This window comes from Chinchilla lanigera, unplaced genomic scaffold, assembly GCF_000276665.1.
Source record: "Chinchilla lanigera isolate Chin_1 unplaced genomic scaffold, ChiLan1.0 scaffold00047, whole genome shotgun sequence".
Classification (NCBI taxonomy): domain Eukaryota; kingdom Metazoa; phylum Chordata; class Mammalia; order Rodentia; family Chinchillidae; genus Chinchilla; species Chinchilla lanigera.
In genome coordinates, this window is record NW_004955448.1 from 17,079,201 (window position 1) to 17,100,869 (window position 21,669).

General features: G+C 36.4%; 1 protein-coding gene across 2 annotated transcripts in view; it reads left to right on the plus strand.

Annotated features, from left to right (window-relative positions):
* Positions 1-1,930: 1,930 nt before the first annotated feature.
* Positions 1,931-21,669, plus strand: part of LOC102027589 — a 33,358-nt gene continuing 13,619 nt past the window's right edge. For both annotated transcript variants that reach the window (XM_013518596.1, XM_013518597.1), the window contains exons 1-3: positions 1,931-2,060; positions 8,683-8,830; positions 11,571-11,664. In XM_013518596.1, coding sequence (XP_013374050.1) covers positions 2,014-2,060; positions 8,683-8,830; positions 11,571-11,664 — 289 coding nt within the window. In that variant the 5' untranslated portion in view covers positions 1,931-2,013. The remainder of the gene's footprint in view (positions 2,061-8,682; positions 8,831-11,570; positions 11,665-21,669) is intronic.

The window sequence follows — 21,669 nt, forward strand, 5'->3', positions numbered from 1 at the left end:
GATGCAGAAGGTAGAGAACTTACAGATCAATGACTTTGAAGGAAAGCTGACAGGGATAGGCTCTAACTTACAAACAAAAGAACAGAAACGCTAATAAGGTGTTGATACACAGGGTAAGGCAGAGAGAATGGGAAGGCTGCAGTGAGTAGCGGAACACATGGCTGATGGCACCCTCTGGGAATTCTTTGCTGACTGCTCAGCTGAGGGTATGAATGGACAGAGAGATGGAAGAGGTCAGCAGAAAAGGGAGACAGAGGCACTGAGAACGGATCTGGGATTCCAGTTTTGCCAGACAGCACCCCAAAGGAGAGGTTACATTTAGAGGGAGTAAGGTCAGTTGTCGTGGTAGTGGTAGCTCTCGAACTAAGTTCTGATGGACAAATGAGGACTCAGGCAATGAGGAATTGGGAGTTTATAATGGTAATCTTTTCAAGCATTGTGATAACTGGGTCCTACCTGCCTTCAGATATCTTATGCATTTAGTTGAAGAATGACCTTGCCATTGGATTTTTTAAAAAGTCTTCAACCTTATTTTAAGCAAACTCAAAGTTCAGCCACTGAAGTATTATATAGCTCTTACTGAAAGCAGGTAGAGGTAAGGAGCAGTCGTTGGGGTCTAGAGACTAAACAGATTACTTAAGACCAATGCAATTTGCTTACTTTTTCTAATTAATTTTTGTATAAATCTAGTCTAGAATTTTAGGACTTGGGGAAATTCCTAGGATGCTGAAAAAAGATAAGAATAAAACAAATGTTTGACATTGTGATCTCTGTTTTTACCACAGGAAAAAAATCCAGAAAATTAAGATATAATATTTTAGGTATTTGGCAGTTTTTCAAAAACAATTATTAACTGCAATAGAAAAAAATCAGTTTGCAGATCTTCAGCAGATATTTTAACTACATCTTTTAGCATAGACTATTTTTATGCAATTTTTAGCCGGAGGTATTTTGTACATAAAATTGGCATTCTGACAGAAAGTCAGTGTGGAGGAAAATGTTTTAAATCTTTTGATAGGAAACACTTTCATGAGGTTACAGGGTCATTTTTTTGTCCGCAGATGGGTTATCACTACTGTACAGAAAAGAAGAATAGAAGGAGAACATGATGCTTTTTCCAAGAAATGCCAAATATGGTGTTTTGAAATTAGATTTTAATAAAGTCACTTCCCAAATATCTTGTTCTCTGAAGCAGAAAAGACTATGGAAGAATACTGTGCTTTTGACAAACAGCAATTCCTTAGCTTTCAGAAACACAGCTAACTATTCTGTCCTGGAAAAAGAGAGGTGCACGTCGCGGGTTTACAGAACTTTCATTCTTTGGCTGTTGAAGTTAAAAAACTGACAGTGTTATCCATGCGTCTAAGACACTCTGAGCACACTTGTTGGACCGATAAATAATGACACATATGATGTGATATTCCCTCCTCTTCTGTGCAAAATTGTGAAATATTTGCTTTGAAATGAAAGTACTAGCTTTTCCTCATTATGGACAAGTCAGAATTGCTTCTCTATGTCCCGTCTGAAGGAGTTTTGAGCGCAGATCGTGAAGCACTAGATGCCATCCGTCCGATGCTCCTTTAGCTCTGAAACTATAGGAGAGCGGCAGGAAACCAAGCACGGGGACACACGCTGCTGAACTGTCCCTTCTGCAGAACCCCAGCCGGGTGCAAACAGCTGAAGACATAATGAGGTGAAGGCAGTAAACAGTAGAGGTGTGTGGTGGGTGTTCATCCTCTCTGCCATCGTTTATACTTCTGTAGTCAAGATTCAGTTCTGCCACAGTTCAGACACTCCCTGTAAACAATACTCACAATTAATGCTGCTCTAAGAGCACAGGAATTCCTTTGATGAGCTCTAAGAGACGGGTAACAGTACCTCCTAAGGGCCGTGTTGCTAGGTAACAGCTTGTTTCCTCGGTCACAGTGAATCCATGGAAGACCCCCAGAAGTGGACAGCTCGCCTGTCCCTTGGTGGGAATGTGATGAAAAATAGCTTCAGAAAAATAGCTTCATGAGTGCAAGAGGAAAGTGTTTCCACCAGCAAGCCATGTCCGAAAGGTAAGAAAATGCCATTAAAAGTAACCTTAGTCGTTGCTTGACAGCGAGGGGAGAAAGGCCAAAGAAACGTGGATAGTATTACCAGGTTAAATTTCATAAAGATGTAAAGTCATGCGACGTGCGTGACACCTGATGGCTGCGTGACAGAGCCACAAACACCCCCGCTCCCAATGACATGCAGATTGCTGCGAGCAGTGCAGTTTCTGTGATGGCTCCGGGTGAAGAGAGCTGGGCTTGCTCCGCTAACGACGGCACGTCTGTGGATACACAGGGCCTCTTTAAAATAATCTTATAAGTTTCAGGGGGAAAGTAGGTAAGACCGGCAGAAGGCAATATCTATTCATGTTAGCTAGACAGGTTTAAATGAGACTACTACGACCACACAAAAAGACAGAGGTCATTAAGGCCACAGCGCAGGTTAGGAGGCCAAAACCTAGCGTTGGTTTGCTCGCTCCTGCACGTCGTAGCTGCCCCATGAGTACTTCTCAGAGCGTGTTGATCATTAAACAACATGTAATCGTGGGGTTTGCCTTGAATTTGGAGGGGGGTACTTACTGGTGAATATCCTGGGCCTTATTTTTTTAAAAAATAAATTTACACCTTCGGCTTTTAGGACTAAGTATACTTCAGCTTCATAAAAGTATAAAACTTATAGTTTTTCCACTCACTGCCTATAGTTAGGAGAAGAAATATGGGTGGGGGGGATTAGAGGCCAAGGAGTGACAGCGTTCTATTTTCGTTAGCCAACTATATATTTCTCAAGCAATGTCCAAATATTATGTTGATTTTAATGTTAAAATCTAAACGTGTCATAATTTGGAGAAGGCTTCATGCAATACAATACTTTTTAAATGGCTAGAAGTTCTGTGCAGAATTATGAAATTCATTTTTTCTGAGTTGCTAAAAGTTTTTAAAGCACTACACTAACAAGAGGTTTATTTGCAGGCCTTGTATAAAATGAGTTTTTACTACCAATATTGCTATCAACCAGCAAACATTTATAACACAATCTAGAGACAGTGTGCAAAGTGATCCAACTCAAATCTCAGTCTTCAGAAACTACTGCTAATATCTGCTGGTTTATTGAAAGGAACAGTTAATGTGTAATTGTTTGATCAATCTCACATGCCTATGTCTGATTATCTGTGCAATTATTTTGAAGATGACACTGTGTAAGAAAACAACCATTGTTAATATCCTATCACCATGTTTGGAAATGCTGTATCATTTTTATTGCTCTCTATGCTGTTTTGTTTATACATTTGTTTTGTTATTTTGGTTTTTTTTTTTAAATGAGAAACAAAATTTATATGTATATATAAGGAGAGCTGGAATAGGTGTATTGCTGTCTGTGGTTTATTGAGAGGAGCAGTCAATGCTTAAAATTTTCTTTTTCCCTTGACCAATTTTGCACGCTTGAATCTGGTAATTAGAACGACTGATCTGAAAACGACAGTGTGCAGTATAAGAACCATTGTTGAACTCCTATCATCACTGCATCATTTCCAATGTTTTATTTTTTTACTTATTTTAATTTTTTTTTTTACTTGCTACTGTCTTTGTTTGATCAAGCTTACATTCTTATGTCTAGTGACCTGAGCAACTTCGTTGAGGATAACAGCATGTAATGTAGCAACCACTGTAAATTTTTATGATTTTGTTTTGAGGTCATGCATCATTCCTGTTGTTTTTGTGCTGTTTTGATTTTGTCTTCATTGTTGTTTTGTCAGTTTTTTAATTTTTAAAATAAAAAAGTTTGAAGGGAAAGGAAGGAAGTAGGAAGGAAATGGTGAGGAAGAAAGAGACGGGGAGCAGGAGAGGAGCGGGGGAGGGGAAAGAGGGAGGGAGGGAGGGAGGGAGAGGAGGGAGAGGAGGAGAAAGGTCTCTCAGCACCAGTGCTCTGTCAGTAACACAGCTGCACACAGCTGTACATGGTAGAGCAAGAATCTCACTCATTGACCTTCCTCGACTACAGCTGATTTCATCTGGAACTTTACAGGTCTACCGTGTTCACAAGGTCTATCTAAATCACATATTTTCTTTTAGCATCTATAATCTTCTCTGTATGCAGTTAAATGTCCAAAGTTTTCACAACACAGGGAGTAGTACAAGTCCCTCCTGTATTTATTAAAAACCTAAGTGCAGCTGTGAGTGTTGTGACAGTTAAGCTTTATACATTTCTAAGTATAATTCCTAGAGAGAGCATGGGGTGCTCAGTCCCTCTGTCTCCACTGCTTTGATAGCTGGGTATGTCTTTCCCTTTTAAAAATGTCAGCGAACTCAGTAATAGACATGAAAATTTACCAGCCTTCTCTCTTAGAGAAGGAATGTGATTTTCTTTTTCTGTACTTTAACGTGGGACATTTTGCTGTTTGTACGACTGAGCAGACGGCTGAAGCAATGAGTACATGCAAATTTTACAAAAATAAAAAGCGCGTCACATAAAATTGAAATCTGACTCAGGTTAAAGTACAAAAAGTTCTAATCGCAGTTGTATATTTTTCAAAATTAAAATTTATTGTTATATAGTAATTATATAGTAACAATCTAAGTAATTTGAGGTATGTCCGTTAAAACCCTACACTTTAGGATAACAGATACTTTTGGAATATTATTAAAACACTTTTTCAGAAGAAAATATTTCCTGGTTTCTCTTATAGGAGAAATTCACAGTATAAATAAAGAGCAAAATAAAAGACAAGGGGAAGTAGGGAGCTAGAGCCTTCCCAAAGGGGAGGGAGCGGCAGATGGGGGAGGAGGGAGCACGGGTGAAATACGGGTTAAGGTGTGTCACGAGCGCCTGCCAGCTGCACACGGGCGCAGACCCTGAGCTGGGAGGGGCGCCGAAGGGAGAGGAACGGAGGGGCTCAGGGACCGGGCGGGCGCGAGGAGGAGAACTGACGTACGTTCGGGACCCGAGCCGACGCCCCACCAGGAGTGCACACACTGGACCACACAGGCTGGCTAGTAAAAATTGCTTCCTGGAAAAGAATTCATTGATTAATTATTACGTACTTAATTTAAGGTTTTATCTCTAGAATATTTAGAATGATCCGAAAGCAGTCATAATCTTCAAATTAAAAACCTAGTGTATTTTATTTGCCATTTCAGCAGTTAATAACTATACGATCAAATTTCTTCCTGATTCTATGACAGCTCAGGTGAGAAAATTTTCTATTATTTCTTTTACCGTCTCCAGCACAGAGATTATACAATCATTGCAAGATTACAGATAAATATCGTATAGGTATAGAAAAGACAGAACTTCTTAGTCCTTCTAAAATGATCTATATGAAATCAAAGAGGCTAAATTTGTATCTCCTTTCATTCAAATGTAATGTTTTAGAGGTAATAGTAGTTTTCTTCTACCCTATGTCTCAGAAATGATAAATTTTAGCATTGGATTTGAGAACCTAGCTGGGTAATCTTCCTCGGGGAAAAGGTGTTTGAAAGTTTGGGAAGAATACCCTTCGCTAACAGTACAATAAAATTGAAACTTATTTCTTTCCTTCTTTCTTAAATACAAACAATGTTAACGCAAGAATGTTACACAGCTCTCCGACCACGCGAAGAATATATGTAGCACAATTAGAAAGTGCCCCTAACTGACTGTTTTGCTAACCTTGCCGGACTCAAAGGAGCCCCTCGGCCTTCCAGGTGACGCGCGCCCGGCACACCTTCCTCCCGCTCCAGAGCCCGGTTCCCTTCAGAAACTAGGCCATCCGCCGCTTCTCCTTCACTCGCCTTACAAAGTTACCGAGTCACTAACTTGACGTTTTAATTAAATAGATAGCACCCCTTGCTGCAGACAATTTATGAGGCTTATAAATTCGTGATTGTAAAGGACATGGCAATCTTGTGATGAAAGGCTCCCGTGAACTGATAAGTTATATTATTGTTATTTTTTATCTAGCAGTCTCAGTTCACCTGATTCTTTCTTATAAGTCATTCTATACTTAAAAAAAACAAGAATAGATGGCCAATTCAGATAACATCACCTCTTTTAAAGACTCTATAAATCAAGGCCAGTGAATGCTGTACAGTTTCAACCATAGCACCTTCTCCATGGCAGCTTTATATTAGAACATTAATAAAATTAATTCCTTTTTCATAAAAGCTCAGATTTGTAATTTACGATAACTGTTCACTGCGGGCAAAAAGATTAAAAATGGGTAAGCCAATACACCAACTAAAGTGCGTGTGTCCGGTTTTATTGGGTGAGTGGAGAGTTAGGAGAGGCTTTTAAAGCTAGTGCGATGTTATCGAGGACGGTATTCTCCATAGACTCAGCTACTGAAGGCTTCATTTTTACTTTCAGTAAATAAGAACTGCTCAGATTTACAGTCCTATTCACCAGTGAAATTATTTCTACTTGTTTAAGTAGAGCAATTAGAATAAGAAAATCAATACTAGTGGTTGTCCTTAATAGCAACTCATCTTAGTAATGATAGAGCTGTACAGTTATTTAAAGCAGCACAACAGCTTATTTGAATCTTATTAGAGTCCTACTGGCTAACACATGGACATTTGCCCGCGTGTCCTGGGAGAGTTACTCTACCTTCCTGTACCTCAATTTCCTCGTCAACAAAATCAACATGATATTGTTACCTGCTTCATTAAATGAATGGAGTGTTGAAGGAGTTGCCTGTAAAGCTCTTAGAACTGTGTCTTGCATGTGGTGAGTATTCAGTGGATGTTAGCTATGATTACTATGCTAGTAATACTGGTAGCAAGAGTGTTACCCAACAAAATAACATCTATCATTCAGGTAGAGTTTGCACCATCTTCTAAATATCAGAGATAAAAGGTGCAGTGACCAGAGGCTTTAACTGCTTTGTCGGTGCCCTAGAAGATTCTCACCCTGATTCCTGAGCAGATCTTACAACTCTGCCCCGGTGCTGTGCACATTGCGGCCACAGAAAGGACAGAAGTTGGGGTTCGTTATGTCTCTGGAAAATGCCTCTGCTTTAACTTACTTTTTGAACTAGAGAATCAGAATTTACTTATTTTGCTGAGATTTCATTTAAAAAAGCAGGATGAATAAAAATTACACATGGAATTTGCGATAGAAGTAACATAACAAAGATCTTTCGAATCTCTCCGAGGTTTTACCGGGATGGTTCCAGCACCCCACCCCCATCCCTGCTCCCTGACACGGTGCCCAGGAGTGAAGGGAGAATGTGACAGCAAGAAGCCAGAGATTTCACACTTGAGGAAAAACTAGTCATCTACTCGTTAGAATCTCCTGAGCTGGAACTCTCGACTATTCTTCATTTCATTCTTTAGAAAACAAGACAGAAAGAGAAATGAGGGAGGGAAAATTTTACCTGTGTACATACTGTATTGCCAAAATTTTAATTACTTTCTAGTATTAACAAATGCCTAGACATTCTCAGATGTCCAAACGAATCAAATGGGAGCTTATGAGAGCATGTATTTTCTGACTTTTTACATAATTAAGAAAAAATTATTAATTTTTTTAAAATTTAGTGGCCAAAATAGTTAGATATTAGTGGCAGATTGGAGAAATAATTTTCTTCTTTTATTTTTATGACATGATAATGCCAATTATATAATAGGTTGTTATTTCACAATGTAAGGAAATTTAGAAAATAATGGCTATATAGACTGTGTTATGGTATCAACTCATTCTGTAAGTTTAAGAAAGACATTTCTGTATTATATTTCATAAATGTGAGCTCCGTGTATAAGAATTACACATTTCCCTGTAAGAAAAACTGCTAGAGTGGTCTAATAACTGTGCTATAAAATATAAAATGCTATTTCTTTAAACTCTTAAAGCCGAAAACATCTATCAAGAGAAAAAAGTGGACAGAAATAGTAAAATTACTTCTAGGTTTACACAAAACAAATCATCCTTAGATGTTGTTTTTAATTATTGGCTTAAAATCATGCACACCTTCAATTATAGGAAGAAAAGCTCGTCACTCTTGTTGAGGAGGAAGAGAAAAATATAATAACAATGAAGGGTAAACGACATTAGTATAGAAGAACAAAAAGGATATCTTCTACTGTAGCTTTATAAAGATGGGACTGTAAAAGTAGTAATACCTGAAATGTCGGGGAAAACTGACCAAGGAACCTGGCTTTTCCCTTTGTTCTCTACTAAATTTTAAATAGTTTTATTAGCTCACGTTTGCAGTGAATGATTACCAATATCAAGAGGAATTCTCCGGGAACATTTAAGGCCCAGCTTCATGAGCACGCCTGGAGTCTAAGAATGTGTATGAACCAAAGTTCCACTCCTGGCCACACTAGGGACCGCATTCCGATGTGAAGGCTGCGCTCCTTAGTATCTTATACGGGTGTGTCTTTTTGTGTTATTAGACTAATTTTCCTATGACACGTAGTTCGTGCATGCAGCTCTTAACATTGGTGAGAACTTGTTTTAAGCAACTCTTAGCCAAAAACAAATGTTTGGGATTATGACAAGATGTAAAAGTCTTTTTAAGATCTAGGTAAAGTGCTCTGGCATAATTTATCTCTTCTTCAAACGGAAAAATTTGTGCTTATAATTTATTGTTGTGTTTAAACAAAGCTATTTACATTTAAAGACTTTAAAAGAGATATATAAACACTATCAACATTTTATTTTACTCAGTTCCTCAGATCAGAACACAAGTAGTCAAGAGATTCGTCCATCTAATTCTTCCTACTACTCTGATCCAAGGGAAACTCATACTCTTTCAGCTCTGTCAAGGGACAGAAGAACATTATATTCACGTTCAGATTCTGGAATATCATCCTTGGTAAAAAGTCTTCATTATCCCTTTACCTACAATATATGCTATCTTATGTTTAACATTTTAAAAATAATTTATGTATACCTCTTCCTCATTCCCTTCATTTATTATTGCTCATTTATCCCACTGGCTTAAGATGTGTTATTCATATTCCTGCTTTACAAATTATAGAAAATTAGTATTTGAAGCAAAATTACCACCTTTTATTCAACTTTCTATCCCCAGTGTCCGATGGACTGCCTGATCTCATAACTGGGGTAAAATATATATTTTTGATTGAATGCAAAGAAATGAAGCTTATTATTCTCTATATACAAACAAATAAACCAGAATATATATTTTAAAGGAATCTAGAGCTAGTAAGACTCTAGATTAGTTAAATGGCTCATTAAAATTAATAAGAGAAAAAGAACAGGGGAAAACACAAATATTCATTCTTCCTTTAGAAAGAAACATGTCATAACACATTGAAAACAAAGATGTACAATAGCTTGTTTTCCTACAAAATTAGATGTCAGATAAAAAATGAAACATTTACTCTCAAATAAAGCTTTAACTTAAATTCTTTTCTTTTTCCAGTACAAGTCCTATGAAATAGTACAAACAGGAAAAAGTGTGTAGCAGCCCCAGTGAATTTAACTTAAAAAATGTTTATTCTGTAATAGAAGAAAGAAAAGAAAAAGTCTACAAAGACAGCAAGTTAGGAAAGAAGCTTCTATAAAGATGTAAACTAAATAACCAGCAATAGATCTGATTGCTATATTCTGTAGTAATTGAAATATATTTGTTTATTAGTTGTTGTAAAACACAGTTTAAAAAGATAAGTAAACAATTTGAAATCTCACGAACAAATTCTCAGACTATCTCAAAAATACATCTATTAACTTCTAGAGTTACTGTTGATAAGCCAGAGAGCTTCTGTTGCTAGTTCTAGTTTTAAAATAAAGATAATGAGATATTTTTTGGAGCAATCAATGCCATTTAATAAGTACTATAGTTAAGATCTATGTTTACCTATGATTCAGAAATCAACCTCTTTCCTATTTACTTTGCTGGCAGCCTTGTCCCACTTCCGCTCCATGGCATGCACTAACTGCATGTATTGCACCATGAATAAAACGTTCTATGATTTCAGTGTCTGTAGGAATACTTGATAGCATGGACCAACAATGTACGTTAGCATACTAAGGTTCTGAGGGGTCTTTTTCCTGAAGGAAAAATGTTTAACCCAGAGCCTCTTAAGCTTATCTGATGGAAATAGTTTTTGTGTTTTTATGAGTTAGACAAATTTGTAGGTGAAAGAAAGCATAATCTATGTGGAGTCTAGTCAGTAAAATGAAGACAACTGCTTCAAATACTTTAATGACATTTCTTGAAATATTTTGGGTTGGTTTGTTTATACATGTGTGCAAAACTGACTAACAGAATTATGAATCTGTGGTATATGTAGGTATTTAATATAATATTCTTGTCAAGTAATATGACACGTTTATGTTAACTTTAACCATCATAAACTATATGAAATAGTGGGAATTTTGAGCAACTAAAACCTTAGTGTTCAAAAACAGTATAAAATTGCCCAAAATGTGATCTCAGTACATGTTTTGGGAGATAACATACCGTCCAGAACAAGACAGATAACTGGGCCTGAAATATTTAATTCAGTACTGGCTGCACATTTTAAAGCATGTTTATAAATTGGAACTCTTCCCAAGAACCACGAGGATATTTCATAATTTATAAACCAAGATCTGTAACAACTAAATGACTTAGGGAAAAGACGACAAATGTTACCAAGCCCATGTTTGCACACCCGTGTTTACAGCAGTACAATTCATAACAGCTGAATTTTGGAGGTAGGCTGTCTGTCCGTCACCAGATGAACAGACAAAGAAAATGTGGTTTTTGCACACAATATCATACTACTCTGCCATAAAGAAAGATAAACTTGAATCATTTGCAGGAAAATGGTTGTAACTTGAGACCATAACATTAAGTGCAATAAATTAGACAACAACCTTCAACATTGCACGGTTTCTCTCACATGAGAAACCCAAATTATAAATAGAGAGCAAAATAGAAGATAGATAATGGGAAGTAGGGAGATAGAGCTTTCTCAACTCTACCAGGAGAAGGAGATCAAGAGCTGAAGGGTGAGGGGGAAGGAGGGAGAGAAAGGGGATGGAAAACATATTAAGATATTTTATATATGTGTACCAACTCCATGTGAGTATAAACTTTATGTACTGTACTGCAAACATGTACTACTAAAAATAAAAGTAAATAAATAAAATAGTAATCACATATAGAAGGATTATTTTGCGTCGACTTACAAGGGCAGACCTTGCAAAACTGGAGAAAGACCAAAGATTTATAATAATGAAGCAGACCCACACAGTGAAGATATCAATTAGAGCTACTCTAAAATGGAATGAGATGCCTTATGAAATATTCAATTAATACTAAAGGGTGATTTATCAGAGCTTCTGTAAGTACAGTAATAATGCAGCATATACTTAGCTATGTCATTTAGCATCAAACATACATCAGTTGTAGGCACTGAGAATACAGTATTAAATAGGAACATATAATTTAGAATGGACTAAGATGATTTTCATAAGCACATCACTGAATATTTGGAATCAGATTTGCCTGAATATTTGGCATGGATTCACATTGCCTTTACCCAGAGAAGTAAATAAATTACATATTGCCTGATGATACTTTTCTTCTTTCTTATTTAAAGCTTCCGTCAGATTCTTGCAAGCACCTCACTTGGCATGAGGTAGAGCAACATGACGTTCAAGGAAGTCAGCTGCGTTGCCCAAGAGTAAGAGAAGGTAAAATAACAAATGTGCATATTCTTTGTGTACATGCTCTGAGAAGCTTTATTTTATTTTATGGATTAAAACACATTACCTAAAAGTAGAAAATATTCTTTCTTTATTACCATGGGGCTGATACAGTAAAATCATTAAATATTCCTGTAGAGGAATATTCTTAAAACTGACTACATAAATAATCAATATTCTATACTAAATATGAAAAACTCAAAAGATAGAAATCTATAAACTAAAACTAGTTAAAATAACTGCTATGCATTTTAGTTCCTTTGTCTTAAAATAGACACACGCCATGACACACATATTTCAATGTCTGTAACATAATTGCCTGATCCATTAGAAGGATGTTATACTTATGAGACTTACAGGGAAAACAGGACCCTTACATGTCAGCATATTGCACTAGGGCAAAGTACACTATCACTATCAGAGAGGTAAAAGGGGAACTTGGATGATATTCAGCATTTCACAGCAACCCAGTACCCTAGAACACGCTATCAAGAGAAGGTTGTGCCAAAGAAAGACTGATATAAAAGTGGACAAGATATTCAATCTAACATATTTGCAAATTTCAGCATAGAAATAAAATATGAAAAAACAAAGAAACATGAGTCCTTCAGACATGTCTCATTCTGTAATTTCTGACTTCAGTGACTGAAGTAGATGAGAACCCAGATATAGAATTAAAAATGATCATTCTTTTTTAAAAAATCAATAAATTCCAAGACAATACAGGAAAATCTCTGCATGAATTAAAGATGAGAGTACAGAGAAGGAATGAAAAAATTCCATAAAGTGATAGAGATTGTGAAAAATAGCAAAACAGAAATCTTTCAAAGGAAAATCTCAATAAGTCAAATAAAAATATCAGTGGAAAGTGTCACAAATAGACTAGATTAAATGGGAGGAAGATTTCAGAGCTTGGAAAGAGTTGATTTACTCAGATAGTAATAAAGAATAAGAAATTATGCACATAGCATACATGAGCAGGTTCAAAATTAAAAGACCATATCATGAATTTGGGAACTATGGGTGCCAAGAAAATCCATTTACATTTATTTTTACAGAAAATCTATTCAGTAAAATAGTAAAAAATTTCCCAGATCTTGAAAGTTACACACACCCAGGCACAGGAGCCTTTTAGAGTCCCAAAGAGACATGACTAGAAAATAACTTGCACACATCATAGAATAGTTAAAAGGAAAAGAGTACAAAACAAAAAAATTATATTGCAAGCTAAAAGATAGAAACACCAAGCCATCTATGAAGGCAAATTCATCGGAATAACAGCAGCTTAATTAGCGCACACTCTAGATGCCAGAAGGGCATGGAATGATGTGTCTGAAGATATTCAAGCAAATAAATCCCCCCTAGATTAATATATCTAGAAAAGTTTTCCTCAAAATGAAGGAGAAATAAACACCTTCAAGTAAACTAGAAATAATTTATGTCCACTAAGCCAACATTGCAGAAGTTATGTAAAGGAATCCTATGTACAGAGAAAAAGAATGGAAAAGCAAGTGAGAATTCAGAAAGAATCAAATAAAAAGCCAATGAAATGACAAGAATTAGCACAAGCCTTTCTACAATAATCCTGAATATAAATGGTATACTTTCCCAATTAAAAGACACAGACTGCAAGAGAAATACACCTTAATGACAAAGATATTCACAGACTGAAAGCAAAAGGATGGCATATGAGATTACATACAACTGAAATTGTTTAAAAAGCAGGAATAGTTATATTAATACCCAACAGAGCAGACTTCAAGGTAAATTCAGTCAGAAGAAACAGAGAAGGTCACCATATATTGGTAAAGGGGAAAATCCACCAAGAAGATATAATAATTGAAAATATACAGGCTCCAACAATGGCACATTGAATTTCATAAAATAAACTACTCTACATAAAAGGAAAGATAGACCCCAATTCTGTAATAGTAGGGGATTTCAATTCCACACTCCCACAAATAGAAAAATCAACCAGACAAAAAAAAACAACAAAGAAACTTCAGAGTTAAGTAAGCTACACTATAAAACAAATGAACTTACACACATCTATAAAATAGTCCATTCAACAAATGCAGCTCATGGCATGTTTTCCAAAGTATATCATATTTTAGGTCATAAAAATAAGTCTTAACAATATAAAAAATGAAGTAATTTCTTGCATCTTATCAGATATTGATGGAATGAGACTAGAAATTAACAAGAGAAACTACACAAAATATACAAACCATGAGATTGAACAATACCCATTTGAATGATTAGTGGGTCACTGAAGGAATTAGAGATGAAACTTTATAATACTAGAATCAGTATTCTAGAATCAGGAAAATGGAAACACAACATACCAAAATTTGTAGAAAACAGTGAAGGTAGCTCTAACAGAGATATTTATGGCTATTAGTGCCCACATCAAAACACCAGAGATATTTCAAATAAATAACCTAATAATCTGTCTCAAGGTCTTAGGAAACAAAAACAAGTCAAACCTAAAAATTGTAGGAGAAAAGAAAAATAATTATGAGAGCCAAAATTAACAAAAAAGATTAAAAGAACATTACAAAAGATCAATGAAGAGAGTTGTTTCTTTACAAGATAAATGTAATTGATAAACCCTTAAGGAAGCTAACCAAAAGAAATAAAAGCCTAAAATAACAAAATCAGAGATGAAAAGGGAGATATAAAACCTATTATTGAAATCCGGAGGATCCTTAAGGACTACTTTGAAAGCATACTCATATACATTGGAAAATATAGAGGTACTGATAAATTTCTACATGCATACAACCTATCAAAATTAAATCAAGAGAATATAAAAAACTAAAGGTATCAATAACATGAAATTAGATTGAGGCAGCAGTAATAGGTCACCTAACAAGTAAAATGTTGGATTTGTGATATTAACTGCTGCAGTTTGCCCGACCTTTAAAGAAGAGCTAATGTCAGTGCTCCTCAAACTATTTTATGAAATAGAGTGTTTCTGAACACATATTACACAGCAAGTATCACCCTGATACCAAAACTGGGCACCACAAAAAACCCTATAGACTAATATCCTTGATGAACATAAACACAAACATCTTCAATATTGCAAACTAAATGGACAAACACATTCACAAGATTATATGCCATGATCAAATTAGTTTAATTCCAGGAATAAAAATCAATAAATGTAATACACCATGTAAGTAGAGGCAAGGATAAAAATCAAATGATTATCTCAATTGATGCAGGAAAAAAACCCTTTTGACAAAATTCAACATCACTACATCCTAAAAACCTTGAAGAAATTGCGTACAGAAAGAGCTCACCAGGGAATTCTGGGAAGATGGTGGACTTGTGAGCAACAGACAAAAAGCCTCTTTGAGATTTGATGTCTCCAGATCCTGGAATACAGCAGTGCAGAGGAGAAGGAAGGAAGGTGGTCTCTGGGGCACAGAAAGGATCTGAAGTGAGAATCGAAGCCCATGAGGAGAACGAAAAGAGAGATTTCAGTGAAGAAGTAGGAGGCGGCAGGCAGCGCTTTCTCCCTGGATCCAGACTCACTGCACGGGAGTGGCAGCTCGAACCTTCAGAAGCTTTGTGATTACCGGTAACCTCAGAGGTCTCCATGGAGAAACACACGAGTAAATCAGAGCAGAGGATGCAGTGTGCAGCAGTGGTCTGCAGTAAGTTATTTGGGTTCTGACGGCCCCCGGGAGAGGGAAATTGGCCAATAACCATCTTGGAGAGGGCCGACTGAGCTCAGAACTCATAACAGCTGCTGCTGTGACTGGGCCTGCTGCATCTAATGGCTTCAAGTGACAGGGTCAGGGAGCCACGTTCAAGCTGGGAGGAGGTACGCAGACTGCAGCAGGCTGAACAAATCTGGCTCCAGCCTCACAGCCAAAACCAGCCTGAACTTCAGTGGAATTAATGGTACAGGCTCACTGGGATGGTCTACTACCTCAGCATGAAGCTAGAGTTGACTTGCCAGGGTTAATCAACTAAGATCTGGCCTCTGTCTGCCCACATTGTCTACCAATGACAGCAGAGATATCCCTTGAAGTGGACTTTTTTTTCCTTATTTTCTCTTTCCTTATTTTTGTTTTGTTTTTTCTAGTGTTTATGAATATGAACATAGTTTCTAGTTTTGGTGTTGTTGTTCTGTTTTGTTCTTGTTTTTATTTCTTCTTTCTCTTTTCCTCCTGTATTCATCAGTTTCCCAAAATTTACATGATCTTCTTTTGTCCTCCAGCATTCTAAGCTCTTCCTCTTCTTCAATTTCTCTACTTTTCCCCCTGACCTCTTTAAAATTTTCTCTGAGGGTAAAATTGGTATATTTACTACATATAATTTTCTGATTCATTGTAGATTTGTTATATAACCACAAATCTAGTACATATGGTTAAAGGTGGCAAATTAATAGTTGCCTGAGTTTCTCAGTGTTTGATGTTACTGATATTACTGATTGTATCATTTTAGCCAAAATGACATAACTGTTCTAATCAGTTGTTCTTCCTGGTATACCAAGACTGAGATTGGTGAAGGGTCATAAAAAATACTATAGGCAAGTGCCAAATAACCAGGAGGTGGGCCAAATAGGCAGCACTTTCTCATCCTCAATAAATTGAAGAGGTAGGATCCTGCAACAAATTCAAAATCCAAAAGCCAGCTATACCTGGAAGACATGTCTAAGAAGTAGTCATTTCCTAAGGGTTTGAAATACTAGTAATAAAGCTACTGACCATGGGCAATTTATAAGCATCAACTCAGGAATTAACCTTAAAAATAGAAAATGAGAAGACACTTAAACAAAATGCAACCACAGATTTCCAGGTCACCGAAGGCAAACCCAGGGGGCAATGAGGTGGGACAATGTGAAAGCTACAACCTGACCTCGCTGAAGGGTAACAGCAAAAGTAACAGATGAACAAGGCTCTAGAAAAGAATCAAATCAGAAATAATTTATCAGATAACTACAAGATGGCGACCACAGTGAAAGACATGCTTAGTAACTCCAGAGCAGATAAAGTAAAAAAATAGAGGAGCTTAGGAAAATGATGGAGACCATCAACACCCAGCACAGGAAAGAAATGTAATCCATGAAACAGATTCACACACACACACATCCAGGAGTTTAAAAATTCCATTGAAAGTATAAGTACCAGAATGGGTCAATGTGAGGACAGAATTTCAGATACAGAAGAGAAGATTGTGGTTAACGATCATGACAAACAAAGATTTCTTAAAAACAACAAAGGACTAGGAAAAATCAACCCAGCAGTTGCTAGATGATACAAAGAAAAATAATGTACAATTTATCAGTGGCAAAGAAGTAGGTGGCACAAATGACATTAAAAAAAGACTTGCACACACAAGTCATGGCAGAAAACTTCCCAAGCAGAAAAAAAAGAATTTGTCAATCAGTAAAGGAGGCATGTAGAATTCCAATTAGCCATGATCAAAAATTCTACACCAAGGCATATAATAGTCAAGTTTCCAGAATTTCAACACAATGACAAAGTAATAAAAGCTGTTAGGGATAAAAAACAAATTGCCTATAGAGGAAAACCTGTTAGAATCATAGCAGACTTCAGGTCACACATCGACAGGTCAAGGAGATATTGGAGTGAAGTATGTCAAGCCCTAAAATAAAACACCCTCCAACCCAGATTGATGTACCCTGCAAAACTATCTTTCAAAATTGATTGATAAATAAGATACTACCATGACAAAAAAACCTGAGGAAATTCACGAACATCAAACAAGCAATATATGAAAATCAATAAATATTGTACACCATATTAACAAAGCCAAAGACAAAAACCATATGATCCTTTCAATAGATGCACAAAGTGATGAAATCCATTCATGATAAAAACACTACAGAAATTTGGAATAGATGGTCTTTACGTCATTCTGATAAAAGTCATGTATGACAAATCAATAGCAAACATCATACCAACTGGACCAAACAAGCAAACTTTCACTCTAAAATCAGGAACAAGCCAGGGGTGTCTACTGTCATGACTTTTACTCAATGTAGTCCTGGAAACATTAGCAAGATCAATTATAGGAGGAAGAGAGAGAAATAAAAAGAATAAGGATAGGAAAGGAAGAAGTTAAATTATCATTATTTGCAGATAACATGATATTCTACATGGAAGACCCCAAAAACTTCACCAAAAGTCTTTTAGATTTAATGACAAGTTCAGTAGGACAGCTGGATACAAAGTCAACACTCAAAAATCAATAGCCTTCCTGTAAACAGATAACAAATTCACTGAGAGAGAAATTATGAAAACAATTTTCACAATAGCATACAAAAAAAGGAAATACCTAAGAATCAGTCTTATGAAAGAAGCAAAAGACCTCTACATTGAAAGAAGCAAAAGACCTCTACATTGAAAGCTACAGTACTGGGGAAAAGGAGACAGAAGACAATATCAGAAAATGGAATGGTAATATCAGAAAATGGAAAGATATCCGTTGTTCTTGGTTGGATAGGATGCAGTCTTGATCAAAATTCCAACAGCATAACTCACAGAATTACAGAAAACAATCCTCAAATTCATTTGGAAGTGGAAGAGTCCTGGTATAGCAAAGGCAATTCTGGGCAGCAGAGGCAAGGCAGGGAGCATCACAACCCCTGATTTGAAATTATACTACAAAGCTAGTGTGGTAAAAACAGCATGATATCAGCAAAAAACAGACCTGAGGATCAATGGAATAGATTAGAAGATGCAGAAACAACTCCAGACATACTTAGCCACCTTATCTTTAACAAAGGACCAAACATCTTCACTGGAAAAAGGATAGTCTCTTTAATAAATGGTGCTGGAAAAACTGGCTTTCCATACAACAGAGAAGAAAACTAGACCCCTGTCTTTCATCATGCACTCAACTAAAATTGAAATGAATCAAAGATCTAAATTTTAAAGCAGAAAGACTAAACCTACTGGAAGATAGGATAGGTACAGCTCTTGAAGACATTGGTGTAACCAAAGACTTCATAAACAAAACTCTGATTGCATAGGAACTATCACAAAGAATTAACAACTGGACTCTCATCTTATTAAAAAGCTTTTTCCCAGAAAAAGAAACAAACCACCAATAGAGTGAAAGACTACTCACAGTGTAGGAAAAAATTTTGGCCAGCTGTCCCTCAGATATAGGGCTAATATCTAGAATATATGAAAAAGTAAAAAAAAAAAAAAAAATCAGACCCCTCATACTTAAAGACTCAATCCAAAATGGGCATCTGAAGTGAATAGACACTTCTCAGATGAAGAAGTTGAAATGGCAAATAAATATATGAAAAAGTGTTCAACATCCCTGGTCATTCAAGACATACAATTTAAAACAATGCTAAGGTTCCATCTCACTCCAAAAGAATGATTATTATCAAGAAATCAACCAATAACAAATGCTATCAGGGTTGCAGGAAAAAAGGAAAACTTTGGTCAGAGTGTAGACTGGTCCAACCACTGTGGAAATCAATGTGGAGATTCCTCAAAATATTAAAACTAAATGTTCCTTAGATCCAGCTATTTCTCTTCTTGGTATCTTCCCATAAGAATTACAGCATCATACCACAGCACTATATGCACACCCACGTTTATAGCAGCACAATCTGTAACAGCTAAATCTTGGCAATAGCCCAAATACCCATCAATCAATGAATGGATAGAGAAGATATGGGCTTCTTTATACATTTGCGTAGTACTCAGTCATAAAGAAGGATAAACTTTAGACATTTCTAGGTAAATGGAGACACCTTTAGATCATGCTCTTTAGTGAAATAAATCAGACACACATGTTTAAATAGTGTATTGTTTCTCTGGTGTGAGAAACCAAAAGTGTAAATAAGGACAAAAACGTGTAATAGACAATGGGAAATAGGAAGAAGATGTTAAAATGAGGAAAATTAGGGAGTGGGTAGGGGGAATGGAAGGACAGGAAAAGAAGTGAAATGAGAAAAGGAAAAAATAGAAACAAAGCATTTGTAAATAAGGAGGGGAAGAAGGATTGCATAGAAGGGAGGGGAATGAGGAGAAAAGAATCGTGGTACCGGTATATCATTATATCATGCACAAGTACAAATTCCCTATGATGAATGTAATCACTATGTATACCTAAAATGTACCAATAAACTTAACTTAAAAACAAACAAATGAGCTTACCTTGACATAGTGGAGGTTATGAATGGCATTACCACAAGCACACCATACTGAATGGAGGAAATTTATGACTCTCCCCTCAAATCGGGAGTGAGACAAGGATATCTTCTCTGACAACTCTTCTTTAATACAATTCTTGAAATTTAAGCTATAATAATTGGGAAAGTGAAAGAAATAAAAGTGATAGCAACTAGAAAGGATAAAGTTTGACTGCGTGTGTTTACAGTTGATATGATCCTATATTTAGAAGACTCTAAAGACTCCTCTAGAAAATTTTTAGTTCTCACAGACAAATTCAGCAAAAGTAGTAAATTATAAAATCAACATAAAAATCAGTGACTTCTAAATGACCATCTTGATAAATAAATCAGCCAAACAACTTTATTCACTTTTAAAAATAGCTACCAAGGAGATGAAGGACTTAACCAAGGAGCTGAAGGACCTCTATAATGAAAATTACAGAACTCTGAAGAACTTGAAGAAGACACTAGAAGATGAAAATATCTTCCATGTTTATGCATCTGGGGAATTAATACTGTTAAGGTGCCCATGTTTCAGAAAGTGGTTTAAGGTTATAGTGTGATCCTAACAAAAATGACGATATTCTCACTGAATAGGAAAAAGAACCCTAAAACTCATATGGAAGCACAAAAGACTCATAAAAGACAAGAAATCCTCAGAAGAAAGAGTAATGCTGGAAGTATCACAATGCCTGAGTTCAATACATACTACAGAGCAGTGCTAACAAAGATAGCACAGCACTGATATCAGAACAGGTACATACAGCCCAGGTGTTCATCAGTGGATGAACGAATACAAAAATGTGGTACATATGCACAATGGAGCACCCACACAGAAGAATGAGATCATGTCATTTACCGGAAAATGGATGGAATGCCAGAAGGTAAGTACCATATATTTCTATTGTCTGTGAATTCCGGGGAAACACCAGAAGATGACATAAAGTACAAGGACACTATTAGATAAAAAGAAGAGGAACCGGGAAGGGGAAGGGAAAGGTTGAGAATGGGTGGTAGATGTGCCTAAAATATGTAGTGTACATTTGAATATGCTAAAATGAAATCCATTATTCAGTATATTTGATATGCAATAATAAGAAATTTAATTTAATTACTATTTTTCATGCATGACTATGAATAACAGTGTCACTTCAATTGATGATTTGGGGCTGATTTATTTATTGTAAAAAGCCCTAGGTGAGAATCTTAAATATATTCATCAATGGTCTCCATAGAAACAAAACCAACAGACTAGTACCTCTATAATAGTGATCACTGGCTCACACAATTGTCCCACAATATGCTATCACATTATGCCATCTAAAGCTGGTGTTACAATTCACTTTGAGTTTGAAGGCCCAAGATCCAGGGGAGCTGATGGTGAAATTCTCAGGATGAGGCCAGAGGCTAGACCACCCAGGGGACTCCTTGTACATGTCCTGAGTCTAAAAACCAAGGAACCTGGAGTTCTGCTTTCTGAGTGCAAGAGGAGATGGATGTTCCAGCTCCAAAAGAGAGTGAATTCACCCTTCACCTTTTTGTTCCGAGCCCTCCACATATGAGATGATGCCAGCCCACATGGGTGAACACAAATCTTTACCTAACCTGCTGAGTCAAAGCTAAGTAAGAAAGACCTACGCTCACTCCAGTGTAGGTGGGAACTATCCAGTTAGTTAAAATCCCAGATAGAAAAGAACACAGGTTGAAGGTAAATTGGGTCTGCTGGAGCCAGAATAATCACCTTTTCCTTATTTTTGACATCAAAACTCCAATTTCTAACAGCTTGGGCCTTTATTGTCAGTAGATTATAAACT